The sequence below is a fragment of the Gymnoscopelus microlampas genome, assembly GCF_963454915.1.
Source record: "Gymnoscopelus microlampas genome assembly, chromosome: 2".
In the NCBI taxonomy this organism is placed as follows: Eukaryota; Metazoa; Chordata; class Actinopteri; order Myctophiformes; family Myctophidae; genus Gymnoscopelus; species Gymnoscopelus microlampas.
Window position 1 is genome coordinate 11,214,595 of NC_139939.1, and position 20,801 is coordinate 11,235,395.

The 20,801-nt window shown below is 42.5% G+C and overlaps 1 protein-coding gene across 1 annotated transcript in view; it reads right to left on the reverse strand.

The window, feature by feature from the left end:
- Positions 1 to 20,801, reverse strand: part of dchs2 (dachsous cadherin-related 2) — a gene marked incomplete at its 5' end in the record, with an annotated part of 95,322 nt that overhangs the window by 37,412 nt on the left and 37,109 nt on the right. The window contains 5 exons of the mRNA XM_084069732.1: positions 14,193 to 14,432; positions 15,611 to 15,780; positions 17,601 to 18,304; positions 18,913 to 19,070; positions 19,386 to 19,485. Coding sequence (XP_083925858.1) covers positions 14,193 to 14,432; positions 15,611 to 15,780; positions 17,601 to 18,304; positions 18,913 to 19,070; positions 19,386 to 19,485 — 1,372 coding nt within the window. The remainder of the gene's footprint in view (positions 1 to 14,192; positions 14,433 to 15,610; positions 15,781 to 17,600; positions 18,305 to 18,912; positions 19,071 to 19,385; positions 19,486 to 20,801) is intronic.

Sequence of the window (20,801 nt, forward strand, 5' to 3'; positions counted from 1 at the left end):
GTGCAATTCTTGTACTTTGAGCAGGGGCGGACTGGCCATATGGCATACCGGGCATATGCCCGGTGGGCCACTGGGCCAAAAAGAAAAAAGAAAAAAAAGGAAGTTTTCATTTTTCCAATATTTTTTGCTCCTGCTTTAGGATAATTACGGTCAATTCCGGGTTGCGCGGCCCAATTATTAGTTACGGTAATGTTTGGGCTGGGTGGCCTCTACCGGCACGCAGATAGCGGACACTCTACCTCAATTTTCCGCGCGCGCCGGTTGTGGTCGGCCGGCCTGGACCAAAACGCCAGGGCCGAATTTTGTCTCAGTCTACAGGGGTGCACATAACTTTTTAGGTCTGGTATAAGGCTGAACGATTAATCGTTTTCAAACCGAAATCGCGATTTGAAACCACGCGATTAGCTAATCGCAAAGGCCGCGATTTTTTTATTTTTTATTTTATCATAATACATACTTTTAATATTAATATTAATCCCAGAGCACCCGCGGGACTTGTCTCCTTCTATCCAGAGTGGCTGCCTCTCTCTCTCTACAGGGAGCGAGAGGGCAGCGCCCCCCCCCCCCCCTCCCTCTCTCTCTCTCTCGCTCGCTCTGTCCCTCTCATAGAGTTAGGTCCCTCGCCATCGGCTGCGAGTATTTAAAGTGTGCCGCGCGTAGCGGTAAAACATTATTTTCGGTGCGACACAAGTAGTGTAGTAGTAGTGTTGCTCCTATCTATGTTTGTTTCTGTAAGTGTAACTTATATTTTTCCCATCATTGTTAAACTATTTCTGTTGGATGCTGTGATCCAATGTAAACAATACTATGCGAAGCACTTCCTGGTCAGTGTTGCCAGGTTTTGTGAGAGAAATAAGCAACCCTGTCTATGAAAACAAGCCCAAAACAAAAGAAGCGACTATGAACTGTATCTTTGTCACTTATGTACAGTGGTGGAAAAAGTACTCAAATGTTGTACTTAAATAAAAGTATCAATACTGCAATGTAGAAGTACTCTGTTACAAGTAAAAATACCAAATTCAAAATTGACTTGAATAAAAGTAGGCCTACAAAAGTATTGGTATCAAAATGTACTTAAAGTACCAAAAGTACTTATGTTTGAAAATAGCAGATCTACAAGCTCACAACGCGTCGCATCGCGGCGAGTTGTGAGCTTGTAGATCGGCTATTTTCAAATTACCTATGTATAAAATAGGGCTAAAGTGGTTAATGTAGGTTTTATAATATTATCATTTATATCTGCAAAGTAACTAGTCACTAAAGTTCTCAAATAATTGTAGTGGAGTAAAAGTACAATATTTGCCTCTGAGATGTAGTGGAGTAGGAGTTAAAGTATTGGAAATTAGAAATACTCAAGTGAAGTACAAATACCTCAAAATTGTACTTAAGTACAGTACTTAAGTAAATGTACTTAGTTACTTTCCACCACTGCGTTATGTATTCTGAGTTTTTCACTTCCAAGGAGTAGTAGTAATACAATGTACAGTAGGAGAGGACTTTGGCTTGTGAGACAAAAAAGTGTTACATTTTAGTTGAATGTTAATCAACATAAGCTAAATACTGGATATCAGTAAATATGCTTCTGGAGCCATAAGTGAAAGACCTACTTATTTCACTGCTGTGAATTGTTTACACAAAATGGTAATTATTTGTTTAATTTTATTTTTATTTTTATTTATTTAACTTCATTTCAGAAAAAGCTTCTCTTCTTGAGAAGAGAAGCACAAGTTCAATGTTGGGTTGTTTACAAAAATAAGCTATTTCTATTCCAGCTAAATGTTTGAATATATACATGGGAAAAAAAGTACTTGGAAGATACATGTTGGAAGCAATGAAGCAATTCATATCTTTTAGTTCTCATCCTTATTTATTAGAATCTAGAACAGTAAATAAATGGTATGCCATTTGGTAATGTTCCATTACTTCCAATTACTTTTTAAACGTACACAGTGAATACTAAACTGAAGCTTGAATTTAAAAAAATGTTTAAGTTTTTTTTTTTTTTTCTTTATAAAAAAAATCGCAATCAAATCGCAATCGCAATATCGGTCAGAAAAATCGCAATTAGATTTTTTCCCAAAATCGTTCAGCCCTAGTCTGGTACGCAGAAGAGCACCTGGACATGTGACTTGGTGCGCATGGCGCCCGTCCCGTTTTGTCAACGGGGGGGGGGGGGGGGGGGGGGGGGGGGGGGGGGCGGGGGGTTCAGCCCGGACAGTTTTGTCAAGGGGGGGGGGGGGGGTTCAGCACGGTGCCCGCCGGACAGTTTTGTCAACGGGGGGGGGGGGGGGCGAGAAAAAAGGACGCTCTGCTTCTAAATTCCGCCGATTTTCGCCGTTTTTTTTTCTCATGCTGTTATATAAAGCCCCCAAGGTTGGTGCCCTGTGCTGCTGCGCTGATTTTATCCGCCAGATTGGGACGTTCACGGCATATTTTGCACCATTACGGTGCGTTCATCATCGGTGACGAGTGCCTCTAACAGCCGCTGCTGGCTGCGTGCACGCAGCCAGGCAATGCGAGGCGATGCGAGGCGACGCGAGTCATATCTCTACCCCTCCGCCTAATGGCTGTACATGGGGCCGACGGGTGCTTTAGAGTGATTGTGTGAGTGTGGCTTCAGGAAGTAAATTCCTAGCCTCGATCTCCAGGCTTTTATTTTTTAGTTTTGCTAAAAAATAAAAGCTTGGAAATTCCTGTCCCAGCTGTTGGTGCGCAAAAGCGCCTCGCGTCGCCTGATGTGGTGCGCATTTTTTATTTTGGGTGCGCATGCGCACCTGCGCACCAGTTATGTGCACCCCTGTCAGTCTAAGCTGTCCCAACTGTGTGGATAACAACAAAATAAGAATCAAATAAAATAGAATGGAAAGGTCAAATGGTAGTAATAAAAAAGGAATATGAAATATATGGCTAAAATAGCCTGTAAACATTCTAAAGTGCAGTAAAATATTGGAAAAATAGCAGTAAATATCAGACATGTCATTACGAAATGTGAATGGAATGTGTGTCTGTGTCTGTGCACTGTAAACCTGTTACAGTCTATATCACTTAACCACTTCAATCCTATGTTCTTGGTTGACCCGGGGTCAGCTCTTCTTTTATGCTCTACACCAGTGGTTCTCAACCTGTGGGTCGGGACCACCAGGTGGGTCCCCACATGATTTTGAGGGGGTCCCCAGATGACAGTAAAGTGACAATGTAAGGTCCTTTTTAATATCCAAAAAATAAAATAAATGAAATGAAATGAAAAAAGACCATTAATGCATCAAACGTAATAAACAAACTACTATAAAAACTGGTCAAACATTGGCCAAATTGTCAAATTATATAAGAAATGGGAAAACATTTTGAAAATAGCTGATCCACAAGCTTTTAGGTCGGCTATTTTGACAATATTTATCTGAGTTTTTATGTATTTATCTGGAACTGATATCAAACTAAATGTAATGCCTCAACTCAACCTCAATTCCAAGTGCATGTCAGGGTGAGGGGTCCCCAGTTCAAATGTGATTATTTTGAGGGGGTCCCCAGTTCAAATATGATTATTTTGGGGGGGTCCCCAGTTCAAATATGATTATTTTGGGGGGTCGTGGCCTGTAAAGGTTGAGAACCACTGCTCTACACCACGTCTCTTCACCAAAAATAGCCGAGCTTGTAGATCTGCTATTTTCTCAGAATGTTCACTCCAGAATATAGAGACACTAGGGTTCATCTGGCATAGCTGAATGGTAGAGACGTTGCCTGGGAGACAGGGCACAGGCTTTTGTCCAGGTGTCCATAGACTAGACACTTAAAGGGATAGTTCACCCAAAAGATTACTTATTTTCTATCGATTACTCACCCCATGTTTTTGTCACATTCCTAAGCTAATAAATTGATGACGAGCAGTGGTTCCGGTAATGAGTGAGTAATCGATAGAAAAAAATGTCATTTTGGCGGTGAACTATCCCTTTAACCCCAACTGCTCTTGATGAATTGAATACAGAGGATTACAATGAAAACAAGGGCTTTTTGTGTTATCCTTTAGCATCATTGTATAACTGAACCTCTGTACCTTTTGCAAGCTGTTAATAAGGTAATCAATCAACCCCCCCTCCCCCCACATCTCTCTCTCTCTCTCTCTGCTGTTTCACTCTACTGTGCTGTCGAAATAAAGAATACAAAAAACCTTACAAGCGCTCATTAAAAAACGACTTTGAAGAACATAAGGAAACGTTGTGAAATATGGTATGAGTGGAGCATGTAAAAGACAAACTGCAGTGGTGTGTCTTAAGTAAAAGTAGCAATACCATAAAATGAAAATACTCTGCTACGAGTAAAAGTGCTGTCTTGATTCATTGCAAATTATACACCAAAGTAAAAGGTCTCCATTGTATTCAAAATATGGGAAACTTTCTCAGAAATAGCAGATATACAGCACGTGCTCACAACGTGTCGCATTGCAACACGTTGTTCGCGAGCTTGTAGATCGGCTATGTAGTGGAATAAAAAGTGTTAAAGTATAAAGAAAATTAAACATTCAAGTAAAGTAAAACTACCTCAAAAGTGTACCTACGCACAGTACTTGAGTAGGCCTACATGTACTTAATTACTTTCCACCACTGGTCTAAATAAAGAATAAAAAAAAACTTGAAAGCACTCGTTAAAAAAACAACTTTGAAGAACATAAGGAAACATTATGAAATACGGTACGAGTGCAGAATGAAAAAGAAAACCACATATAATACTTCAGACTTGTTTCATTTTATGAAACCATAGCACAGATCCGCCCATGGTCCCTAGCTGGTGCTGAATAGGATATTGTTCAATAAATGGCAGGTATGCACATAAAAACAATCCATTTCATATTAACAACCCTTTTACATGTCTGAGGCATGTGAGCCACACAGTGCTGGAAGAAGTATTCAGATTTTTCCTTTTTTAAGTATCACCACCACAATGTACTGTAGAAATACTCGGTTACAAGTAAAAGTCCTGTATTCAAATACCGACTTGAATAAATGTACAAAAGTGTTGGCATCAAAATATAAAGTGCTCATGAATAGAAGCTCTTTATTTTTTTAATCTTTCAAAAATAGCAGATCTGCAAGCTCACAACGCATTGCCATGCAAAGCATTGTGAGCTTGTATACTGCTATTTCCGAATAGGCAAAGTATAAAATACCCTAATTGGTTAATGTATGTTTTGTAATAATGATCTAAATCTCCAAAGTAAATTTTAATAACATTTACAAATAATTGTAATGTAGTAGAAAGTACAACATTTGCCTCTAAAATGCAGTGGCGTAGAAGTTTAAAGAAAAATGGACATGTTCAAGTAAAGAAAAAGTACCTCAAAACTTGCACTTAAGTAAAGTACTTGTGTAAATGTACTTAGTTACTTTCCACCGCTGGAACGACGCCACCTCCCAGCACCTCCCCAAATAAAGAAAACATACCGAGCCCTTTCCATCAAAGCCAAAATGGAACTCTGGGTTTTTCGCGGGGCAAATAATAAATGATGACGCTAAATTAATTTGACGTCGCTCCTTTTAATCTGGGCTTTAAAACACATTAATAAAAATTCCACTCCCAGGTCCACCGTTTAGCACCTCATTAGATCAGTCTATGTTTATGGCCCCGTCCGTTTGGGAGAGACCCTTATCTGATGGCTAGATTGAGAACAGGACCCCGCAAATAAATCATTACAGATAGAATCTGTCGCCCTGGAAAATAAATGGACGGGAGCGCAGAAATAAAGCTTTGGCTAACCTTTCCTTGAGCCCCGTGGCGGGGCGTTTATTTCACCAGCCCCCAGGCCTTTTTGAAGACTGTATCGTAGCCTGACGGGTAGAAAACTTGTATCTTTACATTTAAACTTTTTATGTTTTTTTTTTTCATAAACGAATGCCCTACTTTGTCGCACAATAATGTCACGCAAAAATAGCAAAAAAAACAAAAAACCTCTACGGCTTATCGTTGTTGTCGGGCAGAAACCTCTTATCTCCATGTTTTAACTTTAGTTTTTTCATAAATGAATGCCCTATTTATCATACAGTACTACAGCGTCACACAAAAGTATCAAAAGTAGCAGATCTACAAGCTCGAAACGCGTCTCGAAGCGACGTGTTTTCAGCTTGCGGATTTGCTATTTATTTCTGAATTTGAATCCTGAAAGGTACGTTTTGGACATATGAGGTTTCCATCCCGACAGAGACGATATAAGCTTTGTGAGCTTGTGGAAATAAAAGTATGAAACTGAAAGAATTTAATTGTGCATTTATATACAGAGCATTTATCCAAAGCGCTTTATAAAATCATGTGCATTACATTCACCCATTCACACACTGAGGAGCAGTTAGGGGGGTTCAGTGTCTTGCTCAAGGACACTACAACACTAACACAGGGGGTGGGGGCCTTCGTTTCCCTAAGTCGTTACTCTACCTCCTCAGCCCACTGCTGACTGCTGACCCCCACAGTCCCACAGAAAAAGTATTAAAGGAGCAGTTTACACCCCAAAAAATACTTATTTTCGATCAATTACACACCTCATGAAGCTTTTCTTTTTTTTTCATGGAGTTTTGTTTTTGTCGCATTCCTGAGCCAATCAAATCCGCTGTCAAATGATTGGCTCAGGAATGCAACAAAAACTAAAAATATCCATGAATTCAAGGCTTCATGGGGTGTGTAATTGATAGTTTTTTTTTTTGTTTGGGGTGAACAACTCCTTTAACAAGAGCTTGTAACTAAAATAATAACTACAATGGAGCCATTGGTCACAGGTTATTTTTTCCTCATTTCCTCTAAAGTAATTACAAGGTTTCCACCTCGACAGTGACGATGTCCGGAGCTGTAGCCTCCAGCCTGACCCGACACACAAGTAAACCTCGCTGCAGATAGAAGCCTGACGCTCGCACTCAAGGCCTCTGTGTGCCGTTTCCGCCTGCCTTTCTGCGCGTGCACCGTCTGTGTGCGTGCACGCGGACGTCTGCGTAACTTTAGGATTCGAGCGGAGGTGAAGGGGTGTGTGTGTGTGTGTGTGTGGGGGGTGGGGGGTGCAGGTCTGGCTGCTCTCTCTGCCCTTGTCATAACACAACCTCCCTACATCCATGTCCCACTGACACACCGGTGTGTGTGTGTGTGTGTGTGTGTGTGTGTGTGTGTGTGTGTGTGTGTGTGTGTGTGTGTGTGTGTGTGTGTGTGGGGGTGGGTGGGTGTGTGTGTGTGTGTGTGGGTGTGTGTGTGCGTGCGTGCGTGCGTGTGTGTGTTTGTGTGCGTGCGTGCCTGCTTGTCATACACACACACACACACAAGCGCGCGCACACACACACACACACACGCACACACACAATCAACCTGCAGCTGTTACAGGACCGTGTGCATGTGTTTTACATCAGGGGAATGTTCACAGGACCTCCGCGGTAATTGTCGGGGGGTGGGGGGGCGCGCGCAAAAAAAAGCCTGAACCCCCCACTTCCCTCCCGGTTGGGGGGGTGGGGGGGGTGCGCGTACTGGCTCTGCTGAGGGGCTGCAGCGGACACTGAACAGGAGTGCAGTGTTCATGAAGCAGACGGTGGGGAGATGTGACTGCAGGATAAGAGAACCTATAGAGGTCAGGAACTGAAGGAACAGCTTGTGAAGGGAAGCAGGAGTGGCTCATAGCGGCATGTAGAATCTACCCGACAACCTGAAGGTCACGTTTAGATGTCAGTCTCTGTCGGGGTGGAAACCTCACATGTACAAAACTGTTACTTTTCCAGATTCAAATTCAAAAACAGCATAAGTAGCAGATCTACAAGCTCAAGCTCTTGTGTGTCGAGCTTGTGGATCTGCTACTTTTGATGCTTTTGTGTGACGCTGCAGTAGGGCGTTGACTATGAATTTGTTTACTATAAATATGGAGATAAGAGATTTTTACCCATTTTATAAAAGACACAGAGATATAATTATCTCTGTGTCCTAATACAAAAAACACAGCAGTCATACACGGACGCGCGCGTGCGCATACACACACACACACACACACACACACACACACACACACACACACACACACACACACACACACACACACACACACACACACACACACACACACATACGCACACACACATACGCACACACACATACGCACACACACACACCCCTTCACATAAATCCTAACACCAACGCTATGAAATTCAGTAAAAAAAATCCAAAAACCTTTCCTGATATTGGCCATATTTGGACAATTATGTCCCCAAATATGGCCTAGGCCAGGAACACAAAACACCCACACACACACACACACACACACACACACACACACACACACACACACACACACACACACACACACACACACACACACACACACACACACACACGCGCGCACGCAAATGCAAATCACGAACCCACCGAGTGCCGTGGAGCAGACTCCAGACATCTTCATTCCAAACTATAAACCACATTAAACTTATAAACTTTTATGCACAGCTCTCTACGCCAGGAGCCCTGGAGGCACATTCCACAACCTAACCCAGAGAAAAAAATTATGTTCTTTAGATGCGGAGATATTACGCACGTCACCCCGACCGACTCCAGGTGGAGACACCGGGACACAGAACAATGGGTCATCTTTTCACCATGCGTCGGTTCGAGCGCCGCTGATGCTAATCAAGTAAGAAGAGAGGGGTCGAGTACAGTACTTTTTTCCCCCCCTAAAGCTGTACAATGTAAGTTTTCTCTTCTACCCCGGAATTGAACCCGGTTTCCTGCGCAAATGCTGACATTTTTTTTTACCATTGAGCTAATAGAGCCTGCCTGCTTGCTCAGGGGATAAATTGGAATCTTGACCTTCAGGTCAAAATTTGTGTCTAGGTGACCTTTGACACGATCTAAATGTCTCAATAGAAAAGCAGGGAGACAAAATACAACCACCCCAGTATAAGTTATATTGTATTAACATACTCTACCATACAGATCGGGCAACATTACATTTTATTCATTAAACAAAGTTACATAGTGCTGCTTTAAGTAAAAGTATCAATACCACTATGCAGAAATACTCTGTTACACGTGACAGTCCAGCGTTCAAAGTTTAATTGAGTAAAAGTAAAATAAAAAAAGTATTGGCATCAAAACAGTATTGATGCCAATGGCTCATCATTTCACTAATGGTGTAAACAATGGTCACATTTAAAAAAAAAATAGTCAATCTACAAGCTCACAATGAATCACATTGCAAAACGTTGTGAGCTTGTAGATTGGCTATACATTTTTTTGGTGAAGTATAAAATAGGGCTCACGTGTTGTGTAGAAATAATCTAAAATCTGCAATGTAACTAGTAACTTATGTTTTCAAATAATTGTAGTGCAGTAAAAAGGTAGAATATTTGCCTCTGAGATGTTTAAAAGCGTACATGTATGAAGTATCGAAAATGGAAATACAATAACGTCTCTGTCGGATGGAAACCTCATACCGTAAGTCTAAAACTGTTACTTTTCAGGATTCAAATCCAAAAGTATCAAAAGTAGCAGATCTACGAGCTCAAAACGTGTCACTTTGACGTGTTTTGAGCTTGTGCATCTGCTACTTTTGATACTTTTGTGTGACTCAGTAGTGCGATCAAGCGGGACGTTCATTTACGGAATAACACAAAAAGTTAGAATACGTAGATAAGAGGTTTCTTCCCGACGGCGCCGATAAGTAACATTGTACAGTTCTTGAGTTAAAGGTACTTAGACGTTACTCTGCAGCAGTGGGAGAGAGAGAGGGGTCTCAGACGAGTGTGGTGGGACAGACAGATGAAAACACACAGGGCTATTAACACAGATGGTTGGGATTATGGAAATGATGGCAGAGAGGACCTTTCACATGTCCCACAGGAGCGCTGCGTTTGCTGTTCTTGGATACATTCTCATCCGCAAAGAATGTCAGTTCACGCACACACACACATACACACACTGACACACACACGCAAACCCCCCCACCGTACGACCCCCGCTAACATGCCCTTCACCTTCGGGTGCCGGAGAGAAGAAGGTTTTAAGGTTCCCAAACGATGGGGCGGGACCTAGTTTTTTAAGCTCGTGGACCACATTATATGGGCCGCTAGTAAATGTTTTGTTTAGTTTTTTTGGTCTCAAAAATATATATATAAAGAATTCCCCCAATGTTTACAAAATGTTTTCAATAGATTTCAGGAATTAACAAAAGAAAAAGAAATCGGAATGAAAAAAGTAATAATTCACAAGATTTTCAGATTTTCACACACACACACACACACACACACACACACACACACACACACACACACACACACACACACACACACACCGCAAATAGTAAATAAGCTCACTGTGAACTTGTAGATCTGCTATTTTCACTATTCTTCAAATAGGGCTAATAAGTGGTTAATTCATGATGTTTTGTACAGTACGTTTGGGTCCAGAGACTCAAGAGGAGACACCACATTTTCGAGCAGAAAAAGTTTGGGAACCCCAGTGTTTAGGGCTTTGGCACGGTCAACATAAGGAGAAAGAAATGGGACTTGAAGGGGGCCCCCCGCGCACAACGTGTTAAAACAAACATGGCCGACGTGAGGATTTGTGAACGCGTCTGGAGGAGGCCCAGCGTGGAAGCTCGTGCGGTGTTGGGTTAAGCCTGCATATGAAAGGATAACAAACGCTACAAGGCAGATCAGGAAAGGGCAGCTAGTAGTGGAGGAAAACAACAAAGTACATTTACTCAAGTACTGTACTTAAAGGGGCATGAAACCCTAGGCTGAGGGTTTGTAGTTAGTTTTCCACTTCAGGTTAAAAACTACAGCAGGCTAAAAACACGGCAGGCTGCACAACACTGACCTCATACTGTAGTACACAGTGATGTAAGCAACACAGCTGCAGCTAATCACATTAATAATGGGTGTGTTGGATTGTAGGTGTGTCAATACTGTCTATCATGCTTGCCCTTGGCTTTGGAGACCTATGATTATCTAACACACTCATTATTAATGTGTTTGGTGCAGCTGTGTTGCTTACTAGTGTTGTTTTGGGGTTTTTTTGTAAATTTTTCCTGTTTTAAACCTTTACTCCACTACATTTCGGAGGCAAATACCCTAACTCTTACAAGTTACTTTGTAGATTATTTTTAAAACTTACATTAAATCAATTAAGCCATATTTTATACGCGTATCTATTCCGTCTAAAAGGAAGGCTTGTGGACAGTTCAGAAACCTATCAATGACATAACCAGTAACTTTTTTTTAATACCAGAACAATGGCTTCTATACAATAGTATGCTAACTTTCCAGGAATAGAAAGCCTGGAGTTTCTATTAGCTTGGAATCCCCATTGATGATGTCATTGGTAGGAAGGTTTCTGAACAGTCCAAAGCCCACACGCAGAGTGAGTAGACAGAAATGATGCCATGTTTTAATGAGCATTAGTGAGGACCAATTAAATTAACATAAGGTTGACAATGGGTGAAGTGCTCCTTTAAAGGTAGGGTAAGTGATATTTTTGGTGAAAACAAAGCGTTTTTCGTTAAAAAGGTTAAAGCACAATATTCATATAGTACTCATTGCTATAGAGTGTTTGTTCTAGCTGTAACAGGGGTCTCCCTGTCTCTCCATCTCTTTAATGAACAGAAAATACATTTTCAAGGTGGATTGCACATTTTCAGCCAATCAAGAGAGTACCCATTTATCAGCTTAAATATTGTATCAGCTTAATATATGTTCCAGTTCCAATTGTGTCTGTTCATTTCTTTGTGTCATCACTTCCGATTTCACTTATTTATCCTTGTATCCTATGTGAGTTCTCTCTCCTGATTGGATAAAATTGGTATCCCAACCTAAAACTGTGTGTTCTGTTTACCAAAGAGCTGGAGAAACCAGGAGACTCCTGTTACTGAACTCTATAGCAATATCAGAATATAGAGATATTTAACACTTATTCTAACAAAGGAAAATCACTTGACCTACCTTTAAGTAAAAACATAAAAGAATAAAAAAATAAATCAGAGTACTTTTCCCACCACTACCAGTGGTCAGTTTCAATCAGGCGACTAATGGAATGGGACGAAACAGAAGTGAACATTGATCCATTCCGCCACTTAAAGTATAAAGCAGAGTCCAACGGGGCCCCCTGTGGGCCACTGCTGCTACAGACGCATTCTGTCACCCGTCACCACAAATGAATAGTGATCAACTGGAATTATGGGGCCAAGGCTTTGGACACAGAGGAAAGAAGACAGGAGAATTTACCACTTTCCTTTCTTTCTTTCTTTCTTTCTATTACGGTCCATTAAATTATATGTAGAGAAGTGTTGTTGGTCATGAACTGAAAATGTACTGAGTTCCAAGTCAATTTGTACCTCCCTATTTCTACTTTTTATGGGGGTTTTTTCCCCCCGTAAATTAACGCCCTACTTTGTCGTACAAGAGCGTCGCACAAAAGTAATAAACATAGCCGATCTACAAGCGTTGCAATGCGACACGTTGTGAGCTTGTACATCAGCTATTTTTTCTTCTTGTCACCGCATTGTTAATCACACCCAGAAGATTATACCTGTAATCCTGTGATGTGACAGAAAAGTTGATTCTGATTCAACTTCGTCCATTTAGGTTCACGTCAAAAGGGGTCTTCAAGAGAGTGTCCGGGACCCCTACGGGGTCCTCAGAGTTACTATGGGGCCGGCAAATCTTTGTTCTACCTCTTTTCTTTTTTACATTAACCACTTGAATCCATATTCTAGGGGGAACATTAGCTATACATAGCAGATCTACAAGCTGCTATTTTCAGCAAAGAGGTTTGGTGTAGAGGGGAAAATGAGCAGATCAAGTACAGAGGGAGCCAAAGGTCAACATTAACATGAATCCAACAGATTGATATAGAAGATAATGTGTAAAGACACAAACCAAAAACATTAATTTACGCAACACTGATGATGACAGTGCTGTCAAACAAATCTATGAACCTGAGGAAGGCTCATAGCCGAAACGCGTAAGCGTTCATTTGGTGTGTGCCAATAAAACAGTGGAAATGTGAGTACTTTGTTCTCCATTTATTTGAAATTTTGGATGTGCTACCTTTTGGGGATTTTTTAAATTCCTACTTTTTATGTATACTGTATATATATAGTATGCTGGATTTTGGGTCTGGCACTGCACTGAGAAAACCCATTGTTGATGATGTGCAACCTCTTTTTCTTATTAAGTCTATGAAGCTATCTATGAAATCTATGAAAAAGTTTAATTTGCAACACCCCCCTCATTTTATGTAGTGGGGGGTCCCTGCTTCGTCTCTCTCTCTCTCAGCTAAGGGGTCCTTGGCCTGAAAAACATTGGAAGACCCCTGGTATTAGGCTTGAATACGACTCGACTAACATGCTAATGCTGCCACCTAGGGAGTATAGATGATACTGACAGTCACTACACTCCTAAATAATTAGAACTCATTTAGTTCATAGCTGACAGACTCTTTCTATCAACACTAACAGTAGGTGACACATTTATACTAGTTGGCAGTGGTGTACAGTAACTAAGTACATTTACTCAAGTACTGCTTGAGAACAATTTTGAGGTATTTTTACTTTACTGGAGTGTTTCCAATTTTCAGTACTGTTACTTCTACTCCACTACATCTCAAAGGCAAATATTGTACATTTACTCCACTACAATTATTTGAACACTTTAGTTACTAGTAATTTTGTAGATTGTGTTTACTAAACACACATTACCCTCTTCAGTCCTCTATACATTTCGGCCATTTGAAAATAGCCGATCTACAAGCTCACAATGTGTCGCGATGCGACGCATTGTGAGCTTGTAGATCTGCTATTTTAAAAAGATGTTTCTTTTAAACTTGTGAAATGGGATATTCTGCATAATGACTACTTTTTCGGACAGACAGACAGACAGACAGACAGACAGACAGACAGACGGACAGACGGACAGACGGACAGACGGACACACAGACCCTCTTCTAGACAACTGGCACTCAACGTTGGCACTCAACGTTGTCAACCAGTGGTCAAAAAAAAAACACCAGTGTAACTCTCACCGTTAGACGCAGTGTAAGTATGTTTCGTTTTTTTTTTGGGGGGGGGGGGGGGGTAAAAGTTTGAAGCTCTATACTCATATAGTAACCATGGAGTGTTTGTTCAGTAACAGGGGTCTCCCCATTTCTCTTTTTAATAAACAGAAAATAAATGTTCTACATCATAATCTTACCAGAGTCTTTGTCGGTGGCAGACACCCTGACCACCGTCTGGCCGGGCGGCGCGTTCTCGGCCACGGCGGCGCTGTAGACGTCCTGCGGGAACACGGGCGCCTGGTCGTTCACGTCTCCCACCTCCACCCTCAGGGCGTGGGTGGAGGAGAGGGGAGGCGCGCCGTGGTCCACCGCCCGGACGAGGAGGCGGTGGGAGGCCTGGCGCTCGTAGTCTACGGGGGACGACAGGTGCAGGAGGCCTATAGCGAGAGAGACGGGACGTTCGTTGCTGACGGGCAGAAACCTTTTATCTCCATATTTGAACTTTTTATGATTGTTTCTTTCGTGAATTAACACCCTACTTGATCATACTACAGCGTCACACAAAAGTATCCAAAATAGCAGATCTACAAGCTCAAAACGCGGTGCAAAGCGATGCGTTTCGAGCTTGTAGATCTGCTATTTTGCTATTTTTGTTGAATTGGAATCCTGAAAAGTAACAGTTTTGGACATAATGAGGGTTCCACCCGACAGAGATTGTGTAATAGTTATTTATATATAATAGCTTATATATAACTATTAAATAGTTTTATTAAAGTTGATCTAAGTTATTATTGTTTTTTAATTAACCACTTAAACCTCAGCATCTTTATTGTGGGGAAAGCTTTCGCTGATAGACAAGCTCACAATGCGACGCAGTGAGCTTGTCGATCTGCTATTTTCAATAACGAAAAACCGAAAATACACTAGTATTGAGCCCTGAGGGACTCCGGTTACCCAAATGGGGTTTAAGTGATTAAAACAGAAAGTTAAAGCTCTATGTTCTGATAGTAATCAGTGCTATGGAGTGTTTGTTCAGTAACAGGGGTCTCTCCCTGTCTCTCAGTAAACATAAAATACATTTTTCAGGAGGGTCAGTAACTTCATCCAATCAGGAGAGAGAACCACAGTAAGATCATTTCTCAGTTTGTGTTCATTGAAAAATACAGAATAATTAGGGAACACAAAGGGCCCGTACTGACAGATAACTCCGGTGGCTTTGGGGTAAGCACTTTATATTTTGAATGTGTATGGAGTAGTACAGGGCTACAGAATGCCGGTGGATATTCCAAAACTGACAGACATACCCAACTGTCAGAATCGATAATAAAAAAAAAATCTCTGTCAGCCTTGGTCCAAGGCTACCGTCTGAGCAGCCATCAGTTGGATGAAGCTGAAACTGAAATTCCCATTTGTTGTCTAAATTGGCAGGGAGTTCACATGCCTTCCATGTCATTGAAGTTGCCTCGTTGTCCGGTTGTTAGACCTGGACCATCAGAGTTACAGATCCATAAGGATCCATTTGGTTACTAACGACCAATCATTTAGCCGGCGACACCCTGGAATCCCCCCCCCCAAGGACCCCACACAGAGAACTGGTGGTGTAAAACATAGCTACCTGTCCTCTCGTCCAGGCTGAAGCATCCTTCCTCATTTCCAGACAGGATGCTGTAGGAGAGCAGGCTGTTTTCATCCAGATCTCCGTCAAGCGCCATCACATGGTGGACCAGGGTACCCGGCTCTGCATCCTCCGCTACCTGGACCACATCGGACGATACAAATACTGGCCTGTTGTACAAAAAATAAAAATAAATACAATTTAAAAAAAGATATAAAGTACACATTTGCTTAATAGTTCACATAGAACTTGTTTATAGGAATTTCCTATAGACAATAATTAGTATTAATTGAATATGTGGTAGATGCCCTCTGTGTTGATCTGTGTTTTTAAACATATTGTTTAAAAAAAATCACACCCTGTGTGAAGGAAGCGGTGCCTTTGGCGCGGGGCTTAACTCATTTCAGTTCGTCCCTATTGGTGGTCTGAGTCCACTTACCAAATTATTTGTACTTGGTAGCATGCTGCAAACTGGAATAATGGCTGTTTAAAGCCCAGCCAATGGGCAGACAGAGGGGGCGGGGCTTACGTAATGACAGTTTGTCCCTATTGGTGGTTTTAGTCCATGTCCAAAATTTGTACTCCGTAGCATGCTGCGAACTTGAGTTATGGCTGTTTAAAGGCCAGCCAATGGGAAGACAGAGGGGGCGGGGCCTGAGCAATTCATGCTCGGCCCGTATTGGTGGTCTAAGTCCACATACCAAATTTGGACTTGGTGGCATGCTGCAAACTGGAGTTATAGCTGTTTAAAATCCCGTGCTCATCCCGTGCTCATACGGGCGGACGTCTCTGGGGGTCCCTGGACCCCTCTTTGATAACCGGTGGCACGTGTGGCAAATGAGAGGAGAGATGGCATAGGCAATCTCCAAGTCCGTGTGTGTGTGTGTGTGTGTGTGTGTGTGTGTGTGTGTGTGTGTGTGTGTGTGTGTGCGTGTGTTTGTATGTGTTGCTTCTTTGCCGTGCTCATCCCAGGCTCATACACACGGACACACGGACACACAGACAGACACACACACAGACACCGAGTCAAAGCCACGTATAGAGCGGCTGGCACCGCTAAAAAAGGAATATGTGATGGAACCATTAGCTAAATGCACAGCAGTTGAAAAATGGGATGTGCTGCCTCAGGCACAAATCTATAGAATACAAATGAATAGAAAGTTGGGTCTTCAACAAGGGGTCCGGGACCCCTATCGGATCCTCAGAGTTACTACAGAGGGGCTGCCAAATCTTTGTGTGATCCCCCATTAACCACTTGAACCCTAGCATCCCTATTCGGGAGGAAACTGAAAGTAGCAGATCTACAAGCTTGTTGTGAGCTTGTAGATCAACTATTTCCGGCAAAGAGGTTTGCTGTACAGAGCCAAAGGTCAATGGGTTAAATGTCTGAAAATACAACATTATCATGAATTCAATATATTAACCCATTTAGACCGGGAAAGAATCTGTGTCATTTTTAGATTTCATTGGCTATTAAAAAATAGCAGATATACAAGCTCATAGCACGGCACTCAGTGCCGCGCTACAAGCTTGTAGATCTGCTATTTTTGAAAAATCGTGAAGATTTGTGCAAATCTTATATATATATTTTTAAAGCAAACATTTGTAACTCAACTTTTTGCTTCTGGGGATTCTACAAATGTCTTCTACATCATAACCGTTTTTTGAAAAACGTATGTTTCTATATCAGTCGTCCTCAAACTTTTTCATGTCAAGGACCCCCATCTCAAAATATTTTGTTCCAGGGACTCCCATGAAGCAAAGATTTGAGTTACAAATGTTCCCTTTAAAAATATATATATAATATTTGCACAAATGTTCAAGATAAAAACAAAATAGCAGATCTACAAGCTGGTGCCGTGCTATGAGCTTGATAGCCAAGCATCAAACAAGTCTATGAAGTCTATGTATGAGATCTATGAAAAGGTCTCATCTGTAACAAATGTTTATACAATGTGGTACTGCAGATTTCTGATGTGTGATCACTGGCCTGTTATCGTTGGCGTCCAGCAGGAACACCTGGGCCGTCACGGACGCCCGCCTCCGCCGGTCCTCCCTCGCGGCCTGGTCGCTGGCCGTGACGGTGAAGGCAAAGCCGGGCGTGGCCTCGCGGTCCAGCGGCGCCGCCACCGTCAGACTCCCCGTCTGAGGGTCGATCAGGAAGGGGAAGCGCGGCGCCGACGGCGACCCGGACGGGCTTTGACGCTCGAAGCTCAGGGAGTAGCGCAGGGCGCTGTTGGCCAGGCTCCCGTCGGCGTCTCTGGCGTGGAACGCGAACGCCAGAGATCCGACCGCCGCGTCCTCCCGCAGGCCGAACGCCACCAGCTCGTCCGGGAACCGGGGCGCGTGGTCGTTGACGTCTTCCACCGTCACGCTGACGAACACGGACGTTCCGTTCGTTGCAGGGGCGGCGGGGGATCCCGCCTCCTCCTCGGCGCGAACCAGCAGGAAGTAGCGCGTGGCGGACTCGTAGTCCAGAGGCTGGTTGACGTGGATGTCGCCGGAGAGGCCGTCAACGCCGAAGTGAGCGCCGGCGTCGGACTCGGCGATGGAGTAGCGGAGGAGTCCGCCGCCGGAGGAGTCGGAGACGCGCGCGGAGCCGATGACCGCGGCGGGTCTGGCGTCCTCCCGCACCCAGAAACGTCTGACCGTCGGGCGGTCGGAACCGGCCAGCTGAACGTCACCTCCAAAAACCTGGTGATTTGAAATGTTTCATATAGTTTAGAAACTCAAGATCATTTTCTTTGTATTAATATATATCGTCACTGCCTTTTTTTCCTTTTTTTAAAAAGATTTATTTATGGGTTTTTATGCCTTTATTGATAGCATAAGACAGTAGGCTGACAGGAAATGGAGAGAGAGAGATGGGGAGTGACACGCAGCAAAGCCCGTCGGGATCGGGACTCCGCTGGACCACTACGCCAGCAATCCAGGCCCTATAATCTAACTTTTTGAGTTTTTTCGCAAATGAACGCCCTACTGGATCATACTATAGTTCACACAAAAGCATCAAAAGTAGCAGATCCACAAGCTCGAAATGCAACACGTTTCGAGCTTGTGGATCTGCTACTTTTGATGCTTTTGAATTTGAATCCTGAAAAGTAACAGTTTTGGACATGAGGTTGCTTTGTATTTTCATATAGCAGGTATGAATGCTAGAAAACGATTTCATGAACCAGGTGACGGTACAAACAGGTATATGCAGTGAGTGTGTATAAGTATGCAGTGAGTGTGTATAATATGCAGTGAGTGTGTCTATGTATGCAGTGAGTGTGTATATGCATGCAGTGAGTGTGTACTACCTGTACGTGAACGACTGCGGTCTCCTGCAGAGGCGTGTCTCCGTTGTCCTTAGCCACTACGTCCAGAGTGTAGTGAGCGTCAGCGCTGTGGGACAGACGCTCTGTTGTCCTGATGTCTCCACTCTGGCTGTCGATGGTAAACAATCCCACACCGTCCTCTTTGAAAGCAAAAGGACACTTTGTTAAAGGGAGACTTTGAGAGCTGTTTCACCGTGCAATGAAGTAAATGACAGTTTTGGAACGTCAATTTCACAAATGAGCAACTATTGAAGATATCTCACCAATATTTGGAATTTACCCGGTGTACACATTTTTCTTCCCAAGGTTTTAAAGACAAAATACCATGACATTGTTTTAAACATAATAGCGTCCCGGGTGGCTATAGTGGGCCGTTAAGGACTGTGTTAATGTATTTGTGGCCCCGGCCCACAGGTTGAGAACCGCTGAACTAGGTCCAGGTCTCGTTAACTCACCTGTGTTCAGAGAGAAGCTGACGGTCCCGTTTTCTCCTGCGTCGACATCTTTGGCAAACATGGTCGTGACCAGAGATCCTGCTGGCAGGCCTGCCCATGTCTACAGTATGATGGATTACACACAGAGTATCTCATGTTAACCACTGAACTACTTAAACCCTATTGTTACAAAGAAATTCTTTATGGGGAATTTCCCTAAAAAGGAGCACACAAATGACTTCACCGGTAATAGCCAGTGGAGGCGTGCCGGGAGAACATCTCCGTTATTTTGAAAAAGCTATATTCAGTGGTGGAAAAAGTACTCACATTTTTTCCTTAAGTAAAAGTATCAATACTGCGATGTAGAAATACTCTGTTAATGTACAAGTAAAAGTCCGGAATTATAAATTGACTTGAGTAAAAGTAAGAAAGTATTGGTATCAAAAAGTACTTAAAGTACCAAAAGTAGAAAGTACTCATTGTGCAGAATGTCCCATTTCACAAGTTTTCAAATGTATAAAAACAATTTGAAAATAGCAGATCTACAAGCTCACAATGCGTCGCATTGTGAGCAAGTCAATACTTGTATAAATGTTACTTTACACCATTGTAATGTTAATTTACACCACTGGCTATATTAAAGGTAATCTCGAGGAGTCGAGGGTGAGAAGAACATTTAAAGGTTATTAAAGGGACTAATTCTCCAGGTAACTATTTCTATTCTGAATTGGCAGGTTATTGTTTCAGGTAACAGTTTGACAGTGTGGTCGATTACTGCTACGCTAAGTATAGTGCAGATCCTTCCTTACAATGTGGTCCCTTGAAGAAGAAACGGATAACACCTGACGAAGCTCACGACAAAACGGGCCGTGCTAATATATCACTTGATGCAGCAGTAAGTTGTCCATCTCTGTTCTCTGGAGTGTGTAGTCCCTCCATCTGCTTTTACAGTGTATATGCCAGTTGCCTAGACTTGAACCTCCTTTGTTTTGTTTTTTTGGATGTGCAGGATTATTATTTTATTTATGTCTTATGTATGCAAATACGCCTATAATGACATGCCCAAAATAGGCCACAATAAAGTGTTTCATGCGACGCCAGAACAATAGGCCTCATTCACAAAACTTAGCTTATAAATTATTCTTACTTTTGTTCTAGAGCAAAGAGTCTACAAAAAAACAAAACTTTTGTTTTTTTGGGGGATTGATGCAGTTTGTGGTGAACCAGAAGATGAATGCCAATTGTTCCTAAAGTGGATGTCTGTGTGTGTTCATGCTGATTCAATTGACGCCCTGTCAGCACCGTGGAACGCATGCCAGACATGTGCAAATGAGCCATGACCAAAACCGTTTCAACTTCTCAAATACACGTTTTATTGTCATAATGTGGCTGAAAGAAGAAATGTAATTTGTAAGAAAGTCTAAGTGGAGTGGAGTG